General features: G+C 40.1%; 1 protein-coding gene across 2 annotated transcripts in view; it reads right to left on the bottom strand.

Annotated features, from left to right (window-relative positions):
- LOC140486459 (bromodomain and WD repeat-containing protein 1-like) overlaps positions 1–20,303 on the bottom strand; it is a 212,412-nt gene that overhangs the window by 28,278 nt on the left and 163,831 nt on the right. For both annotated transcript variants that reach the window (XM_072585656.1, XM_072585657.1), the window contains 4 exons: positions 18,945–19,006; positions 13,099–13,254; positions 8,284–8,404; positions 1,798–1,923 (listed from right to left, as the gene is read on the bottom strand). In XM_072585656.1, coding sequence (XP_072441757.1) covers positions 1,798–1,923; positions 8,284–8,404; positions 13,099–13,254; positions 18,945–19,006 — 465 coding nt within the window. The remainder of the gene's footprint in view (positions 1–1,797; positions 1,924–8,283; positions 8,405–13,098; positions 13,255–18,944; positions 19,007–20,303) is intronic.

Genomic DNA, 20,303 nt, shown 5'->3' with positions numbered 1-20,303 from the left:
ACTACAGAAAAGATAATTGCCACAGAGAAGTTCATTATAAAGGAGCTTATTAATCAAATTCATCTAGTGGTCGAAGATGGTCTTCCAGTTTTATAGTCATGTTTTCGCACACTGCTAAGGAAATCCAAGAAAAATGCTCAACATAATAGCAACCTCTGTACATAGCCATTTTCAATCTCTCAAAAGCTGTGAATCATGAAGGTTTTTGGAGCATCTTCCACAAATCTGATTCTCTACGGAAATTTGTCCTTCCTCCACCTATTTCAAAGACATAATAACTGAGATTATCACTAATGAAACCAGAGACACTAATTCGCTGAAGACTGGGGTAAATAAAAGCTGCACCATTGCATCAATGACAAGAAAACTAAACAGGCATGGAGATAATTTATAGGACAGAGGAGAAATTGTTCAATCTATACAATCTTCAATCCAAACCGAAGTCACCAGCATGTCAGTAACTAAACTCCAGAATGCAAGTGGTAGTCATGTACTGAGCTCCAAGTCACCATCAACTCATTTGCTGAAGCATACAAGAAAATGTATGCTAAAAACCCAGAAAACAAAGATCCTCTTCAAACCAGCTCCAACAACACTGCACCTTACTCTCAAAAATTAAAATCAATGGCATGATCCTGAGAGCTTTCTTTCAATGAAAGATGACAAAATTCACAATTACCTCCAATGTGTCAGCTCAGCCTACAGCCAACAGAAAGGCTATCACCAGAATCTCAAATGCAAGATCAAAAATGGTTGACCAGACAGCAGCGATTTCCCACATTTTCATATGCTTTGAATCTACAGCAGGCACATCAAAGCACTGGAGGAAGTACTATCATTTGTGCCTTCATAAGACCTTCCAAATCCAGTGGCTCAACTGCAGCAAGCCAAAATACTTCACACTGAGGTGCTAATGATTCACTTGATTGGAGAGGACTGTAATTTTTGTTTGCCTCACACTAGATTCCTGAAGCAAGTATTCTCCTCAAATCTTAGATGCAGCAGGAGACTCCCATAGGGAGAACAGAAACATTTTATGGATTATCTCAAAGGTTCCTACAAGTGGTCAAACTTCACTGTTAATAAATGACGGTTGACCGGTGTCTGATCAAAACGGCAAAGATCATGGGCGGCACGGTGGCTAGCACTGCTGCCTCACAGCGCCAGAGACCCGGGTTCAATTCCCGCCTCAGGCGACTGACTGTGTGGAGTTTGCACGTTCTCCCCGTGTCTGCGTGGGTTTCCTCCAGGTGCTCCGGTTTCCTCCCACAGTCCAAAAGATGTGCAGGTCAGGTGAATTGGCCATTGCTAAAATTGCCCATAGTGTTAGGTTAGGGGTAGGGGTAGGGGTATGGGTGGGTTACGCTTCGGCGGGGCGGTGTGGACTTGTTGGGCCGAAGGGCCTGTTTCCACACTGTAAGTAATCTAATCTAATCTAATCTAATCATTCAGGAAGGCAAACATATTATGAGAAAAGCTAAAGTTGAGGCATCCAAGAGAAAGCACAAATCTCCAAACCACTCGTCTACCCGACCAATAAGCACCCACTGCCCACAAATAGCAGAGGCTGCAGATCCCACACTGGATTTATCATCCATCTCAGAATGTACTGAACTGGAGTGGAAGCAGGCCATCCCCGATCCTGAGAGACTGCATAAGAAAATGACAATCAGTAGTTTTCAGAATGTTTTTCCTGGGGTTAGCCCCCAGACTACAAGATTATTGAATTCAATTTCTTACATCCTACGGTAGAACTTAAACTTTTCTCTTTTGGGGAAAGAGAATGTGCATACTCACTCAATGAACTTGAGAAGCAGATCAGTGATTCGCCTGGCCGATGAAACAATAGGACTATCTGGTTCATTGAAAGTTCTTGCATTGTGCTCTATGTACCTCACCTCCCATACAAGTGCACTGATCCTCCTGCAAATTATACCACAATGCAGACATAATGCAGCAGCTTCAAAATCTTGGTACTTAACAGCACTGCAGAATAATTTTTTTTTGCACGATACAAATATATATTACAAAAAGATCAGTCCCCAAATACTTTTCTTTAAGACACAGAATAGCAATATGGAACCACAGCCACTGAATAATTTCACAAGTGTGACTAATTGAAGATTTTGCAATAGCAGCAACCATAAATAAATTTGAATTAATTCTTTGTTAATCATAGAACGCCTCAATGCTTCTCTTTGACTAAATATTGTGTGTAAAGCATTAAACCCATCTCCCTTAATCTTAATTCAAACCTGATTGAAAGAACGCAATTATGCATTGCATCTGTTTTAACTCAAAATACACGACAGCCATTAATTGGCTCATTTCTTAGAGCAACGCCCCAACCAATCAGGATTAACTTGCTTGGTTTTGAATTTTTAAGAGGTTTTCATGGGATATGGGCATCACTGACTAGGCCAGTATTTATGCCCATCCCTAACTGCCCGGAGGACAGTTGAGAGTCAACTACAAGGCTATAGGTAGTTGACATCTTGGCCAGACTGGATAAGGATGACAGATTTCCTTCCCTAAAGGACATTAATTAACCAGATGAGCTTTTTGACAATTGAAAAGTTTCATGGTCAGACTCTTAATACTCAGATTTGTATTGAATTCAAATTCCACTTGTCATGTCAAAATTTGAACCCAAGTCCCCAGAGCATTACCTGGGTCTCTGGATTAATAGGCTAATGATAATGCCACTGGGCCATTGCCTCCCCTTTAAACAAAGCCTGACTCTTAACTGTCAGCATTAATGGGTGCCCGCCTCATGGCAATTTCTCAACTTGAGTCCACTTGCCAACCAAACAACACTCCTCTCCTGCAGCATATATGTTGGCTTTTCCCTGGAACTGTATTTTTGTAAAATGTCCTGATCTATGCAAGACAAAAAAAACTTCAATAGCAATAAGCATAGCATCTTCCAGTTTATCATTTATTGGCTGGGATAACAAGTTCAGACACACTCAATTATGTGATTCTTACAAAAGCTTTCACTCATCTTTTCTCTCCTTCCCCTTATCCGATCTCACCTAAAAGAAACATCTGATAGATAGTTGACTGCCAGGAGGGGCAGGCAGGCAGTGCAGGAGTCCCCTGTAGCTAGTCCTCTCTCAAACAAGTTTAGTGTTTTGGATACTGTGCAACAGCACCAGCCAGATCAACAGCACCATGATTGGCTCTGCTGTACAGTAGTGAGTGTTGAAATGTAGGCAAGCAGTATTAACTGGGGATTCTATATTCCAGGGCACAGACAGGCATTTCCTTGATAGAAAATGAGACTCCAGGATGGTCTGTTGCCAGACGTTGTGGTCCATGTTGGTATAAATGAGATAGGCATGAAGAGAGATGAGGGAAAGGGATGCAAAGGGAATTTAAGAAATTAGGCAGAAAGCTGAAAAGCAGGACCTATAGGGTTATAATCTTTGGATTACTCCCGGTATCGCATGTAGTCAGGCCAGAAAACAATAAGGTTAAATACATGGATAAAGAACCAGTGTGGTGTTGGTTACATTTCCAATATCTGGATCATTGGTATCACTTCCAGGTTTGGAGGGACCTGCACAAGAAGGATGGGTTGCACCCAAACTGGAAGTGCACCAACATCCTTGCAGGAAGGTTTACAACAGCCATTTGGGAGTTTAAAACTAGTGTGTTCGTGGGGTAGGAACCACAGCACTAGTTCATCATTTGGAGTGATCGAGAAGGTAGAAATTGATCGTCAGTCTAACTGGAAGAACAGGTTAATGAATATGGCAAAACTGGCATTTATTTTAATGTATGGGGTATAACAGGTAAAGTAGATGTGCTTTGAACCTGGATTAGTACATGGAACCACAATGGTGTAGCCATTCCAGAAACTTGATTAAACGAAAAGCAGGACTGGCAGCTTTGAGGTTTCAGGGTTTAGATGTTTGAGGCAATGTAAAAGGGGTGAGGGATTTGCATTACTAGTTAAGGTGCGACAGATGAATGCACAGCTTTAAAAACTGTATGGGAGAGGGGGCTTTAAATTCTTGGGAAAGTTGATTCCTGGCTGTGGAGGGCATGGCACTTGTACAAACCAGATGGATTTCACCCAAAACAGAGCCACAACTGAGTTCCTCAAAGGGCATTTTATTGATGCTGATGGGTAAGCTTTTAAACTAACTCAGGAGGGGTAGCAATAAAGACAGTATTTGACAGAGCAATATCAGGGTACACAAAACAATCGAAGATACATTATTCTCTGTTCTAATTTTGTCTAATTTAATAAGTGGAGTGGCAGAAGGGAAGAAATAAAAAGGCTAACTCAGATCTATACTGCACTGATGTGAATGCATGGAGAATATTTAATAAGATTGGTGACTAACAAGTACAGATTACCATACAGAATTATGATGTAGCAATAACAAAGACATGGCTCAAGGAAAGGCAGAACTACATGTTCAAAGGTGGACTTGTGGACAGTGAGGAAGTGTCAAAGGATACAGCAAATTTCTGATCAGTTGGCAAGTTGGTCAGACAATTAGCAGATAGAGTTTATTCTGGACGAGAGTAATTTGACCCAGTTTAGGAGGTCAAATGCAAAAGTATTGAATGTATGGCAAGTCCCTTAGAGGCACTGAGAAACACAGTGATCTTGGGTGCAGGTCGATAGCTCCCTGAAATTGGCAACACAAGTTGATATGTGGTAAAGGTGGTGTACAGCATGCTTGTCTTCATCAGGCAGAACATTGAGTATATAAGTTGGCATGTCACGGCACAGCTGTATAAAACTTTCGTTAGGCCACATTTGGAGTATTACACAGTTCCAATTGCCACATTATAGGAAGGATGTGGAGCTGTTGGACAATGATGCCTTTCTAAACTAATGCCACTTGAATTATTTGCAAGAAATATTAATAACATGGATGAGGAAAGTCAATTCTAACTAAGGTCTGAAAATGACAACCAGAGATAGGGAGGTAAGTAATTCAGATGACACCAAGTCTGTAGAAGTACATAATGTCAGAAAATGTGAGGTTATGCACTTTGGCAGGAAGCATAGAAAAAATAAATATTATTTAAATAGAGAGAGGCTGCAGAAAGCTACAACCTAGAGGGATTCGGGAGTCCTCTTGCATAAATTACAAAAAGCTAGTATTTAAGTTCAACGGGTAATGGGAAGACACGTGGAATGCTGCTATTTAGTTCAAAGGGAATAGAATATAAAAATAAGGAAGTCCTGCTAAAACAATGCAAGGTACTAATCCAACCATAGTGGGGATACTATGAACAGTTTTAGTCTCCGTCAACTGACACTGGAGAGATTCCAGAGAAGGTTCACATGGTTGAACCTAATATGGTGGGATTGTCTAATTTATAGAGTTTGAATATGTTGGGCCGGTACTCATTGGACTTCATAAGTTTGAGAAGTGACGTTATTGAGACATTGAACATTTTTAGGGGACTTGAAAACGTAGATTTGGAAAGGTCGTTTACCCTGTGGGAGACTCTGGGTCTAGAGAAACAGGAGATGTAAACACATACAGATTTTTGAAAATGGATCATAATTATACAAATGGATCGATGGGACTATCAATACATGGGACTATGATGGTGTGGCCATTACGGAGATTTGGTTGATACAGTGACAGGACTGTCTGCTCAACATTCCAGGGTTTCATTGTTTTAGACGAGAAGGAGGTGGAGGAGTTTTGTTACTCGTCAGGAAGAATGTCATATCTGCACTGAGGATATACTGGAGGGCTCATCCATTGAGGCAACATAGATGCAGCTCAAAAATAAGATGGATGCAATCACTCTGTAAGGATCATACTATAGGTCCCTCAACAGCCAACATTGAGGAACAAATGTGTAGGCAGATTATGGAAAGATGCAACAACAGGGTTGTCATATTAGGGGACTTTAATTTCCCCAATATTGACTGGGACCCCCTCACAGCAAGAGACTTAGACAGGGCAGAATTTGTTAAGTGCATCCAAGAGGGTTTCTTGAAACAGAATGGAGGTAGTCCAACTAGAAGAGGGGCCATACTGGACCTTGTATTGGCTCATGACCCTGGCTAAATGACTGACATTTTAGTAGGACAGCATTTCGGAAACAGTGATCACAACTCAAGTTTTAAGATAGCTATGAATAAGGATAAGTCAAGATCTTGCAGGAAGATACTAAATTGGGGGAGGGCAAATTATATTAGTATTGGGCAGGAGCTAGGGGCTGTTAATTCAGAGCAGCTGTTATCAGGGAAGTCCACATTTTGCATGTGGGAATTGTGTGAAGTCCCGCTGATCAGAATTCAGGATTTGTCATTCTCCAGGAAGGAGGAAGGACAAGGATGGCAAAGTAAGGGGACCCTTGGATAATGAGGAAGATTATGAATTTAGTCAAAAGGAATAAAGAAGCATATATAAATGTTTAGGAAGCTAAATTCAGCCAAAGCCAGTGAAGAATGTAAAAGAAGTAGGGAAGAACTTCAGCAGGGAATTAGGAGAGCAAGAAAGGACCATGAAATGCCGTTGGCAAGTCAGGTTGAAAATAATCTCAAAGCATTCTACACATACCTTAAAAACAAGAGGTTAGTGAGGGAGAAGGCAGGACCACTCAGGGATAAAGGAGGAAGCTTGGAGGCAGATGATGTGGGCGAGATCCGTATGGAGTACTTTGGTATTCAATGAGGTGACTGATATGGAGAATAGTGAGATTTATGTGAAGCATGCTAATATGCTCTGGCATTGAGATCAATTTAAAAAAAAAGTGTTGGTTCTCTTGAACAGCATTAAGGTGGACAAGTCCCCAGGGCCCAAAAGTATCTATCCCCAAGTTATTGAGAAAGGCAAAAGGGGAGATTGCTGAGGCCTTGACCAAGATCTTTGTATCCTCACTAGCCACTGGAGGGGTCCCGGAGGACTGGCAAGTAGCTAATGTTCCTCATTCCACAAGAGAAATAAGGATAATCCAGCGAAGTACAGAGGAAGCTCGATTATCCAGTTTTCAATTATCCAAATTTTGGATTATCCAGAAAGATCGAAAGGTCCCAAAATTTGGCTGAACTATGTTATCCAACATTCGATTAACCAAATGAAGTACTCCCTGCCCGTGTCCTTCATATAATCAGGTTCCTCTGTATACACCTGTAACACTCACATCAGTAGTTGAGAAGTTAATGGAGGGAATTCTTTAGGGATAGGATTACATGCATTTGGAAAAGCATGGCCTAATTACGGACAGTCAGTATGGTTGTGCGTGGGGCAGGTCACATTTTATTGAATTTGATTGAATTTTTTGAAGAGGTGATGAAGGGAGAGATGGGGTTGCAACAGTGGATGTTGTCTATATGGATTTTATTAGGGCTTTCGACAAGAACCATCATGGTAGGCTCATTCAGAAGATTGAGATGCATAGGATCCGTAGTGACCTAGCAGTGTAGATTCAGAATTGGCTTGCCCATAGAAAGAAGAGAGATAAGAGTGTTTTTTTGGCTGGAGTTACATGGCTAGCAGTGTTCCATAAGGTTCTGCACTGGGACCTCTGCTGTTTGTGATACATATAAATGACTTGGATGAAAATTAAGATGAGTGGGTTAATAAGTTTGCAGATGATACAAAGATCAGTGGAGTTGTGGATAGTGTACAGTGGAAAAGAATACAGCGGAAAAGAGATCAGTTGCAGATATGGGCAGAGAAATGGCAGATGGAGTTAATCTCCAGAGAAGCGGAGGGTAAGGGGATACACGATAGAAGTCAATAAATGTATGAGGTGTATGGATAGGGTTGACGGTCAGAATCTTTCTCCTCAGTGTTGAAATGTCTAAAACTAAGGGCATACATTTAAAGTGAGAGTAAAGTTCAAAGAAAATGTGAGAGGCAGGTTTTTTTTAAAAACAGAGTGGTAGGAATCTGGAATACGCTGCCAGGTGATGGGAGGCAGATACGATGGGGGCATTTAATGGACTTTTAGATGAGCACATGAATATGTGAGGAAAGGTGGGATATGGACCATGAGCAGGCAGAAGAGATTAGCTTAATTTTGGGATTTATGGCCCAACACGTGGACCGAAGGACCCATTCCTGTTCTGTGTTCTAAATGTATATAATTCTTACTATTTCTTGTGTACACATCCACATTTAAACATTCATTCCTTAGAATCTTGTTGAAACATACCTATTTACATCTAACATAGCTATATAATTAGCTAGATGTGAGATTGAAACACTTAATGACTAAAAACTTTGAAAAATTCATTTATTATTTATGGTAACAAGCACATTTACATATGTTTGGAGGAAGCACACAAACCTGTAAAATCTATTGACGAGTCTCATTCTAATGGTGCTCAGGTCTGTAAGGTAGGAAACCACCATACAATATACAGGATATGCACGAAGATCCACAGGAGCATTGAATGGAGTTGCTATATCTATTATTAAAGGAGATGGAAGAGACATCAAATTAATATTTCATGTCAGTTTTACCATAGAGAAAGAAATGGAAACTGGCGAACTCAGGAAAATAAACATTGATGTTTTGAACACAGTTCACATTACAGAAGAGGAAGTGCTGGAGTTCTTAGAAAACATAAAAAGGTACATAAGTCTCCAAAACCTGATCCAATGTATCCCATGACGTGTGGGAAGTTAGGGAGGAAGTTGCAGCGCCTCTAGCAAAAATACTTGTATCATCTATAAACACGTGTGAAGTGTTATAAAGTTGAAGGAGTGTACGAAACCTTTGAGAGAGTGAAAGCTATTTTGCACTGAGTGTTTGTAGACACCTATTATGCGACTCACTAGCATTCTCAGATTGTACTGGAAAATTGAAAATATGTAACATTTGGCTGTGAACTAGATACCAGAGTTGTTTCGACAATAATTCGAATCAAACTAGTTTACGTAATGCCCCAGGATACTGGAAACCAATCTATTTTGAATTTATTGTTTTGCCAACATTGAACCAATGAGATGATCCCATGCTGGGGGTATAAAATAGAAGACATTTTGACAGTTAGACAGTGAGACCAACAGCCATTGAAAGGTAATTGCCAGCAAAACTCACTCAAAAAGGTACTTATTTCATATGAAACATCTTTATTGCAAAAGACCGAAGATGACCCAGGGAAATCTTCAGTCAGAGGAAGACACCGACAACTGCCGCTATATGGTTTTGAAATTAAGTTGATGTAATTTTAATGCGAGCTTTTGTAGGAACAGTATATTGTTGCAGAGTTGGAGGCAGATAACAAACATTTAAGAGAAAGAAGGTATAGAGTTGTAAATGGTTGCTGTTTAATGTCCATTTTTAGAGTCAAAGAATAAATTGATTTTTTTTCTTTACATAGTGGAAGTTGGGAGCTGTCTGTCACTCGCACTGTAACAGATAACGGGGCAAGGTAAGTTTTCTGGGTGTTTGGTTTAATTAGCAGAAAGGTTCACCACTGTGTCATAACAGAAATATCAGAGGACTGAAGCGTGGTTAATGTTGTGCCATTGTTTAAGAACAGATGCAAGGAAAACTCTGGAATCGATTAACCTGTAAGACTGACCTTGGTGGTGGTAAATCTTTTAGATTAGATTAGATTACTTACAGTGTGGAAACAGGCCCTTCGGCCCAACAAGTCCACACCAACCCGCCGAAGCGCAACCCACCCAGACCCATTCCCCTACATTTACCTCTTCACCTAACACTACAGGCAATTTAGCATGGCCAATTCACCTAACTTGAACATTTTTGGATTGTGGGAGGAAACCGGAGCACCCGGAGGAAACCCACGCAGACACGGGGAGAATGTGCAAACTCCACACAGAGAGTCGCCAGAGGCGGGAATTGAATCTGGGTCTCTGGCGCTGTGAGGCAGCAGTGCTAACCACTGTGCCACCGTTCCGCCCACATTTGTTGGGAGATGATTCTGAAAGATAGGATTTACATGCTTTTGGAGATGCAAAGACTAATTAGGGTAGTCAGCATGGTTTTGCTTGAGGAAAATAGTGTTTCACAAACTTAACAAAGTAACTAAAAAGACTGAGGAGGGCAGAGCCATAGCATTATTTACATGGACTTTAGTAAAGCATTTCACAAGGTTCCGCCTGGTATACAAACTGGCAAAGTTAGGTCACATGAGATTCAGGGCAAATTTGCCGATTGGATACAAAATTGGCTTAATGGTAAGAAATAGGTTGGTGGTGACGGATGGTTGTTTTTCAGACAAAAGGGTTGTGACCAGCAGTGTTCCGCAGGGATCGGTACTGGGTGCACTTTTGTTCGTCATTTATGTAAATGATTTGTAAGAGCATATAGGAGGGGTATGGTAAGTACGTTTACAGATGGTAACAAAATTGAAAGTATAGTGGACAATGAAGAAAGCTAAGATTACAAAGAGATCTTGATCAATTGGGTCAATGGGCTGAGAAGTGGCAGATGGAGTTTAATGTCAATAAATGTGAGGTATTGCAATTTGGGTATCGCAACAAGGTCAGAACATATACAATTAATGGTAGGGCCCTGGAGAGTATCGTACAACAGATTGACCTAGGAGTTTGGGTACATGCTTCTTTGAAATGGTAGATAAAGTGGGTAAGAAGGCTTTTAGCATGTTTGCCTTCATGGCTCAGACCTCTGAGTATAAGATGTTGGGATGTCAGGTTGAGGTTGCAAGGACATTGGTGAGGCCTCTTCTGGAATACGGTGCGCATTTCTGGTTGCCCTGTTAAAGGAAGGACATTATTAAATTGGAGAGGATTCAGAAAAGATTTACTAGGATGAGAGATAATAAGGAGACACTGGAATGGCTTTTTTCATTGGACATAGGAGGTTGAGGATGTAGTTTGCTCGCTGAGCTGGAAGGTTTATTTTCAGAAGTTTCGTCACTATACTAGGTAACATCTTCAGTGAGCCTTCAAATGAAGCACTGGTGGTGGTAGCCCACTTTATATTTATATGTTTGAGTTTCCTTGGGCTAGTGATGTCATTTCCTGCGGTGACATCATTACTGATGGTCATGTCATTTCCTGTTCTTTTTCTCGGAGGTGGTAAATGGGATTCAAGTCAATGTGTTTGTTGATAAGAGTTCCGGTTGGAATGCCATGCTTCTAGGAACTCTCATGCGTGTCTCTGTTGGCATGTCCTAGCATGGATGTGGTGTCCTTCCTCAACCATATATAAGGATACTAGTGAGAGTCGGTCATGTTGTTTTGTGGCTAGTTGATGTTCATGTATCCTGGTGGCTAGCTTTCTGCCTGTTGTCCAATGTCATGTTTGTTACAATTCTTGCAAGGTATTTTTGTAAATTACATTAGTTTTGTTTGTTATCTACATAAGATCTTTCAAGTTCATCAGCTCTGCTTAGTTTCTCTGTGCTGCAGTGTTTGGTGGCTCGTTGAAATAATGTTATAATGCAGCTTCGTTTGTGGAGGCTCGGATAATACGAGGTTGAGGGATGACCTTACTGAGGTTTATAAAATCATGAGGGGCATAGATAAGGTGAATGACAAGGGCCTTTTCCCTCGGGTGAGGGAGGTCAAAACTAGAGGGCACGTGTTTAAGGGAAGAAGAGAAAGATTTAGGACTATGAGGGGCAAGTTCTTTTACATAAGGAGGGTAATCAATGAACTGCCTCACAAACCTTATTGAGTTCTTTGAGAACGTGACCAAACAGGTAGATGAGAGTAAACCGGTTGATGTGGTTTATATGGATTTCAGCAAGGCGTTCGATAAGGCTCCCAACAGTAGGCTATTGTATAAAATGCGGAGGAATGGGATTGTGGAAGATATAGCAGTTTGGATCAGTAATTGGCTGGTTGAAAGAAGACAAAGGGTGGTGGTTGATGGGAAATGTTCATCTTGGAGTCCAGTTACCAGTGGTGTACCGCAAGGGTTGGTGTTGGTCCACTACTGTTCGTTATTTTTATAAATGACTTGGATGAGGGTGTAGAAGGGTGGGTTAGTAAATTTGCAGACGACACTAAGTTGTGGATAGTGATGAAGGATATTGTAGGTTACAGAGAGACATAGATAAGCTGCAGAGTTGGGCTGAGGGGTGGCAAATGGAGTTTAATGTGGACAAGTGTGAGGTGATTCACTTTGATCGGAGTAACCAGAATGCAAAGTACTGGCCTAATGGTAAGATTCTTGGTAGTGTAAATGAGCAGAGAGATCTCGGTGTCCAGGTACACAGATCCTTGAAAGTTGCCACCCAGGTTGACAGGGTTGTGAAGAAGGCATACAGTGTTTTAGCTTTTATTAATAGAGGGATCGAGTTCTGGAACCGTGAGGTTATGCTACGGCTGTACAAAGCTCTAGTGCGGCCGCATTTGGAGTATTGTGTACAGTTCTGGTCACAGCATTATAAGAAGGGTGTGGAGGCTTTGGAAAGGGTGCAGAGGAGATTTACTAGGATGTTGCCTGGTATGGAGGGAAGGGCTTATGAGGAAAGGCTGAGGGAGTTGAAGCTGTTTTTGTTAGAGAGAAGAAGGTTGAGAGGTGACTTAATAGAGACATATAATCAGAGGGCTAGATAGGGTGGACAGGGAGAGCCTTTTTCCAAGAATGGTGACGGCGAGCCTGAGGGGGCATAGCTTTAAATTGAGGGGTGATCGATATAGGACAAATGTCAGAGGTAGTTTCTTTACTCAGAGTAGTAAGGGTACGGAATGCTTTGCCTGCAACGGTAGTAGATTAGCCAACTTTAAGTGCATTTAAGTCGTCATTGGACGTACATGGAATAGTGTAGGTTAGATGGGCTTCAGATTGGTATGACAGGTCGGCGCAACATCGAGGGCTGAAGGGCCTGTACTGCGCTGTAAATGTTCTATGTTCAACTGGTAGATGTAGATACAGTTACAGTTACAACATATAAAAGACATTTGGATAAGTTCATGAATAGGAAAGATTTGGAGGGATATGGACTGACTGCAGAGATGTGGGACTATTTCAGTTTGAGAACATGACATGGATTGGTTGGACTAAAGGGTCTGTTTCCATGCTGTATGACCCCATGATAATATCCCATTCAGATTATTTTCAGTACTACTGAACATTAACTGTACTGCATTGGCAATAGTGATTGCATCAAGTATCAAATACATATCTCCAGAAAACAAATGCAGTTTGTGAACCCACCTAGTGTCACAAGGTCATCAATGCCCCTTATAATACGCTCACATTCTTCATCTCGTGATTTTTCTCCCCACTCTCCCTCTTGGGGTCTGTATAACAGAGCTTCTAGCTCTTCCACGGTCACAGGAACACCAGCACTAGGATCAGCAGGAAATTCAGCTACAATATGAACAGAAGCATAAAAAACAGTTAACTACATTTGAGATGGAAGAAAATTAGTTAAATTAAGATAATATTTGGGAGAGTTATAAGAAACTAAAGGTTTGGTTAGGTCAGCTTTCATTTGTAAACCTTGACCTTATTTATGTTTAAGCATAGTTATTTTGTTACATTGCCTCCCAGTCTATTTGGGTGCAACAAGGGTGCAAGAATGACTTGCTTTAACTTGTATAATCTAGCTCATGGAGTGAACAGATTTAGTGTGAAACAGAATGAACAGGCAACACTTTCAAAAATACTTTACATGGAAATCATTCATTATATCCATGCTAGCACTAAGGAAGGAAACATGTTACAGTCAAGGTTGTGTACTTGAGGGAGGATTTTTACAGAGTTTGGAAGATTGTATGAATCTTTAAATATGGCACTTATAAGTAAACACCATTCCTAATTTTCACAGATCCAATTTTTTGTTTTTTTTTGTTTTCTTTTTCCCTTGGGAGGCACAGGAAAGATAAACCATTCAGCAAGAAACCTGTTTTTAGCAAGGTTAATTGACAGCACGAAGTTCAAACAGACTCCATTCTGGCTTGTAGCAGGGCCTTAAACCACTTTTGAAGGGCAGATAAAATCTACTTAAAAATCATGATCCACAGCTTTCAAAAATCCACTCATGTTTCAACTTAAACAAAAGGCTTAAGTAGTCAGTACAGTTGTAAAAAGAAAAGTCTTTTGACTGCTTTGCATCATAGGTGGTCTAACGTAGGCTACAAACAGTTAAACCATTTAGTCATCACATACTTAGGAGTGCACGGGTAAGATTACACCAGACTGAGATGAGACAGAGTGACTATTTGGGAAGTTTGATTGTGTGTTTTCTGTACACAGAGGAAAACAAAAGTGAGTTAAACAATGTTTATTAGAAAAACAAGCAAACATACAAAAAAAAAGAGCATAAGTATGATGTTCAGGTAGTTGAGCCTGCTCTGCCATTCAATAAGATCATGGCTGATCAGTTTCTTTCAAATTCCATATTGCCAGCTATCCCAATAATCCTGGATTCCCCTGAGAAGAACCTATCCACCTCTTAAAAATATTCAATGACCGCTTCCCCCCGTCCTCATTCTGAAGCAGTGCTCCAAATTCACATAATCCTCAAAAATATTCCTCATCTGTCCTAAAAGAAATATCTCTTAGTTTGAAGTGTCCCTTAGTTCTGAACTAACTTATCTTCTCAAGATCATTCAGAATCTTATACAGTTCAAACAAATCAACTTTCACTCTTCTAAAATCCAATGGAAACAAGCTTGTGTCACCCATCTTCACGAAACATCCCACTCATTGCTGATATTAATCTAGTAAACCTCTTCTTAAATGAGGAGGCCAAAAGTGCATATAGTACTCAAGAGGTGTTCTTACCAATGCCCTGTGTCTCAAGAATACCGACCCCACTTTTATGTTCATCACCTCTCAGTATAGGACAGTATTCCATTGGTTTTCTTGATTACACACTGTACCTGCATACTAACGTTTTGTGAATCCTGCATCAGAACGCCTAAATCTCTCTGCACCTTAGAAGTTCTGCAGTCATTCTCTGATTAAGAAACACTTTTTTTTATTCCTCTTACCAAAGTGAACAACTTCCCATTTTTTCCACATTATATTGTATCCAGGCTTTTGTCCATTCACTTAAACCACCTACATCCATCTACAACTTCCTTTTGCTGTCTTCACAGTATACTTTCCTACTTATCTTAGTGTCACCTATAAATAAATTTTCATGCCTTCATCTAAGTTATTGATAATTAGACGAGATTACTTACAGTGTGGAAACAGGCCCTAACGGCCCAACAAGTCCACACCGACCCTCCGAAGAGCAACCCACCCAGACCCATTCCCCTACATTAACCCCTTCACCTAACACTATAGGCAATTTAGCATGGCCAATTTACCTAACCTGCACATTTTCTTTTTGTATCGTGGGAGGAAACCAGAGCACCCGAAGGAAACCCATGCAGACATGGGGAGAATGTGCAAACTCCACACAGACAGTTGCCTGAGGCGGGAATTGAACCTGGGTCTCTGGCACTGTGAGGCAGCAGTGCGAACCACTGTGCCGCCCAGTGCAAAAATGTTACAGCCCCAACAGACACCTGCAAGACTTGATTAATATCCTGCCAATCTTAAGTTAAGCTCTGGAAGTAGTTGGGTAGCTCGTTGAAATATGTGGGGCAGTAAGGTGTTCTTTCATGAGCGGCTGCAGATATAGCCTGCGTCTGAAAATCAGCTAATTTTGAAGAACTTGAGTCTGAAAAGCAACCTAGCAGAAGAAAACAGTTTAAAATAAATACAAAAGTCACTCAGTAAAAAGTAGGTAGAATTCTATCAAATTTAATCAATGGAGTTGCAGAAAGAAAAATGGAGTCTAAATCATGGGGATACTGCACGTATGTGAATGCACGGAGTATGGTTGATAAAATTGGTGAGTTACAAGTGCAGATTGCCAATTGGATCTGATGTTGTGCTAATATAGAAACATATTGTAAGGAAAGATGGAACGGGATGTTAAATACTCCAAGTTGCAAGATTCTCCGAAAAGCTTGGAAAGCCACAAAAAGGAAGGATGGCAGTACTGCTTAAGGATATCATTGCAGTGCTAGAGAAACAGGAACTCCCAAGATAAGAATTAAGTCAATTTGCCTTATAACTAAGGAACAAAAAGGAGGCAGTTTCATTGCTTAGTTTATACTGTAGGCTTACTAACAGGAGGGAATGTAGACCAACAAATCTGTAATAAAATTACAAAAAGGTGCCTTCATCAAAGAGTAGTTACAACAGATACTTGATTTCTCTCTCAGCCTATAGTTATAGATAAAGATGAGACTGGTCCTTGGGTGAAAGTGCTAAAATTAGTTTAAGGCTAAATTACAATACTATTAGGCAGGAACTGGAGAAATTGGATTGAGAGCAGCTATTTGAGGATAAATCCACATCTGACAGTGGAATCTTTTAAAGGCCAGTTGATTAGAATTCAGAACCAGCATGTTCCTGTGAGGATGAAAGCTAAGAATTGCAAGATTTGGGGATCCTGGATGACAAGAAGTATTGAAAGCTTGAAAATAGAAGCATATTTTTGGTTTAGAAAACACATCAAATACAGCCCTCAACAAAAATAAAGAAAGCAGTAAAGAACTTAAACAATGAATTAGCAGGGTTAGAAGATTGCTTGTTTGGGCAGTTTTGACATGTTTTTCCCACCGAAGTGTTATGACGATGTCACTATACAATGTTTGGCTGAGTTTCAAAAGTTACAATTATATCAAGAGGTGGTTCTGAGTTCACTGATTAACTATTACGTTAATTCAACGTAACTGATAAGCTTCTAGACATTTTTAATCAACCTGTTCAGAGATGTTATATCCTTCTGGAGCAGGTTGAAATTGAATATCGGTCTCCTGACTCAGAGTTATGGACATTACTACTGTACCACCAGACCTTTTTTAAAACAAGGTCCGGACTGCATAAATAGTCACAAGTGTTCAAATTTTTAAAAGTTTGCATTTTGTCAAGAGTGGACTTTTCCACCATCAAGTGTGAACAAGCTAGAGCAGTAATAGATCATGAGAAAGTTTTTCTTCGATTTCAGATGGTTGAAGTGTGCCTTACCCAACTGTCAGGTTCGATATTTCCAAAACCCTCCAAAATATCCAAATTGTATTCGATGACTTCTGTGAAGTATCTTGGGACCTTTACTATGCCGAGTGTATTTACAATAAATACTAGAAGTCACTAACAAGCATGTAGATGTATTGGCATTAATTTTCCAAAATTCACTTGATTCTTGAAAGGTTTCATTGGCTTAGAATGTACAGAGGAGAAAACCTCTAGTCAGGGAGGGAGGGCAGCAGTAAAAAGGAAACTATAGGCTAGTGACCGTGACTTCTTGGCAAGATGAAACAATTGATCATCAACATGTTATATCTGGGCACTCAGAAGAAATCAGAAAGGCTTTAGCATGGGTTAATGAAAAAGAAATAATACTTAACTAATTTATTGGAGTTTTTAAAGCAGCAATGCGCTGTGAATAAAGGGGAGGGTGTAGACACAGTGTACTTGGATTTGCAGAAGGTATTTGACAAAGTGCCATATAAGGTTGCTGGACAAACAGAAGTGCATGTAGTAAACAGTAATATATTAGTATGGATAGAAGACTGGTTGGCCAGTAGAAAACAGATGCAGACAGGTGTAAGTGTTCTCGTCCACGAGTCACAAAATGTGATCATGCAAGTAAATACAAAGGCTCATAATATGTTTTTTTTCCATACAAGAGGAAATGATAATGAAATCACGTTGAGCTTCAGTTATACAAGGCACTGGGAGACCCATCTTGAACATGGTGTAGAGCTTTGGTTGTCTTATTTAACAAGAAATGTAAATACATTGATAACAGTTCAGAATAAGTTTACTAGATTGATACTTAGAATGAGCAGGTTGTCTCATGAGGAAAGGTTGAACTGGGCTTTTTTTCCAATGGAGGGAGAGGTGACTTAATTGATGTATATAAAATTCTGAATTATCTTGACAATAATGATCTAGATGTGGACAGGATGCTTCTTCTTATTGGTATCTAAACTAGGGACACTCTTTCTAAATCGGGGTCACCTTTTTCAGACAGAGGTGAGGAAAAACTTGTCTTTTCAGGGTTGTGACACGTTGGAACTCTGTCTCAGGCAGCAGGGACATTAATTATTGTTAAGGTTAAGTAGATTTATTCCCTTAACTAACATGGAACAAAGGTCAACAGAGGTAAATGGGAACACTGAATTCAAATCAAGTAGATTTGCCTTGATCTAACTGAATAGCAGAGCAGGCTCAACAGAATAAAATCTGCTCCCAACTTGTTTGCTTATAAGTTGTTTTATTTAATGTGCCGCCATGCCTATTAACACTTTACATCCACTTACAATATGAAAATATAGTCTGAAGCACGGAGCACGCCTTTATTGCTGGAGGAGAAAATTAAGTTGAAGTCCTCCCTTCCCTTTTGGGAATTTGCCATAAGAAAACAGAGCAGAGAAATTCTTATGGTGTTCCAAACAATATTTAACCTTCAATGAATACCACTAAAAATGGATTACAATAATTGATCTCACCATTGGCAGGACTTTACTCATACTTGTGGGTATCATTCAAAAGACCAGCACATTTTCCCATCTCTAACTGCCCTTGAACTGAGTGCAGTTGATAACCACATTACTCTGTACCTGGAGTTGCACATAGACCAGACTAGCAAAAAACAGATTCTCTTCCCAAAAGCACATTAGAGAACCACATGGTTTCACAATGGTTTCATAATTACCATTAGAATAGCTTTTTATATTTTAGATCTTTTAACTGAAATTAAGTTCTACTAGATTGCATGATTTTAAACCTTTGTTCTTACAGCATTAGCATGGGGTGTAGATTACTAGTCTATTGCATCACTGCCTTCCCCTCTGCAAACTGGGTATTACATTTTGGTTCTTTTTACTTATACTATAGATTGGTTACCACAAAGAAAATATTAACAGTACACCTAGAAAATAACATCACCCTGAAATTGATCAACATTTACCTTCAATGGAAATAAATCTCAAATAATTTTGTGCAGATTTGCACTCATTTTTGTACAAAATACTTCAGCTGCTCACCATTTTCAGATATAGGTTCCATGTCCCAAGGACTTAGCCTTTCAATTTCATTGTTCTCCCAGCTGTAAGGACAAAGGGAAAAAGACAAATTATAAATCCTGGATTCTGGTATATTCTAATGACTCAAGAATCTTAATTCACTCCCGGACAAGTACAAACGAAAATAGTAATGAAGGATGCATTTTCAACAAGTACAGAGCAACCTCAGTTATCAGAACATCGATTATCTGAACAAGATCGCAAGGTCCCATAAAAAATGTTAAATCATTCCACTCCTACACATCTCCTTCTCTAAAAGATTCTTTAAAACCAACCTTCTTGATCATGCTTTTATTTCCTGACCAAATGGTTCCTCAAGTGACTCAGTGTCAAAATTTCTCCTGTTTAGCGCTTTTCATCATTTTACTACATTAAAGGGGCTATAAAAATGCTAGCATTGTTGCTTGATCTTCACTTTTAACTTCTAAGGAAATCCTGCGACCAATGAGCCAGGCTCAGAAACAAGGGGACCACCAGGGTGCAGATAAAATTGGAACTGTGGAGAAGTGAGGCACCAGGTGGTGGCATCAGAACTTACAGAGCGAGAAGCCAGAACTTGGACCACTGTGGAGACACGGTCACAAAATGGTGGTGTGCCTGCAGCAAGAGGAATACACAACACTGTCTGACAGCGGGAAAACAAAACATGTCAGTCTAACCATTTTTTTATCCTGCTCTCCCTACAGTTGGCCACTCATACTCAACACCAAGCTGAGAACACAGGCTCACACAACTGTACCAGGGTGGGGTGGAAGGGAGGGGCTGATGAGTTCCAGTTATGAGAAGAACAATCGCAGAGGTATATGGACAGAGTTGGAAAGTGGGACTCAGGTGAATTCTACTATTCTACAATTTTGTGCTGGAGAAGCTAGAACTGCTCTCAATCGGGGAACTGCAACCTAGTCTCTCACTTTTCAGTATACTGTGTTGTTAATTTTGGATGAAACATTTAACCATGACTTTTCAATTGCAGGAGGTTCTCCTAATAATGTGGCCAACATTCAGTTAACTACCAAAACTAATTTTGAACAATTCAGAAGGGTCACTGAACCCAAAACCTTAACTCTGATTTCTTTCGACAGGCAAAATGGGAGGATATTTAATTGGGGAAGAGGAAACTATGATGCCATTAGACATGAGTTAGGAAGCATGGACTGGGAGCAATTGTTCCATTATAAAGGCACTATAGACATGTGGAGACTGTTTAAGGAACAGTTGTTGCGAGTGATAAATAAATATGTCCGTCTGAGACAGGCAAGGTGGTCTAAGATAAAGGAACCTTGGATGATGAGAGCGGTGGAGCGTCTCATCAAAAGGAAG

The sequence above is a fragment of the Chiloscyllium punctatum genome, chromosome 15 (genome assembly GCF_047496795.1).
Source record: "Chiloscyllium punctatum isolate Juve2018m chromosome 15, sChiPun1.3, whole genome shotgun sequence".
Lineage (NCBI taxonomy): Eukaryota > Metazoa > Chordata > Chondrichthyes > Orectolobiformes > Hemiscylliidae > Chiloscyllium > Chiloscyllium punctatum.
The sequence above is the reverse complement of the archived record's forward strand: the minus strand, read 5'-3'. Positions and strand labels throughout refer to the sequence as shown.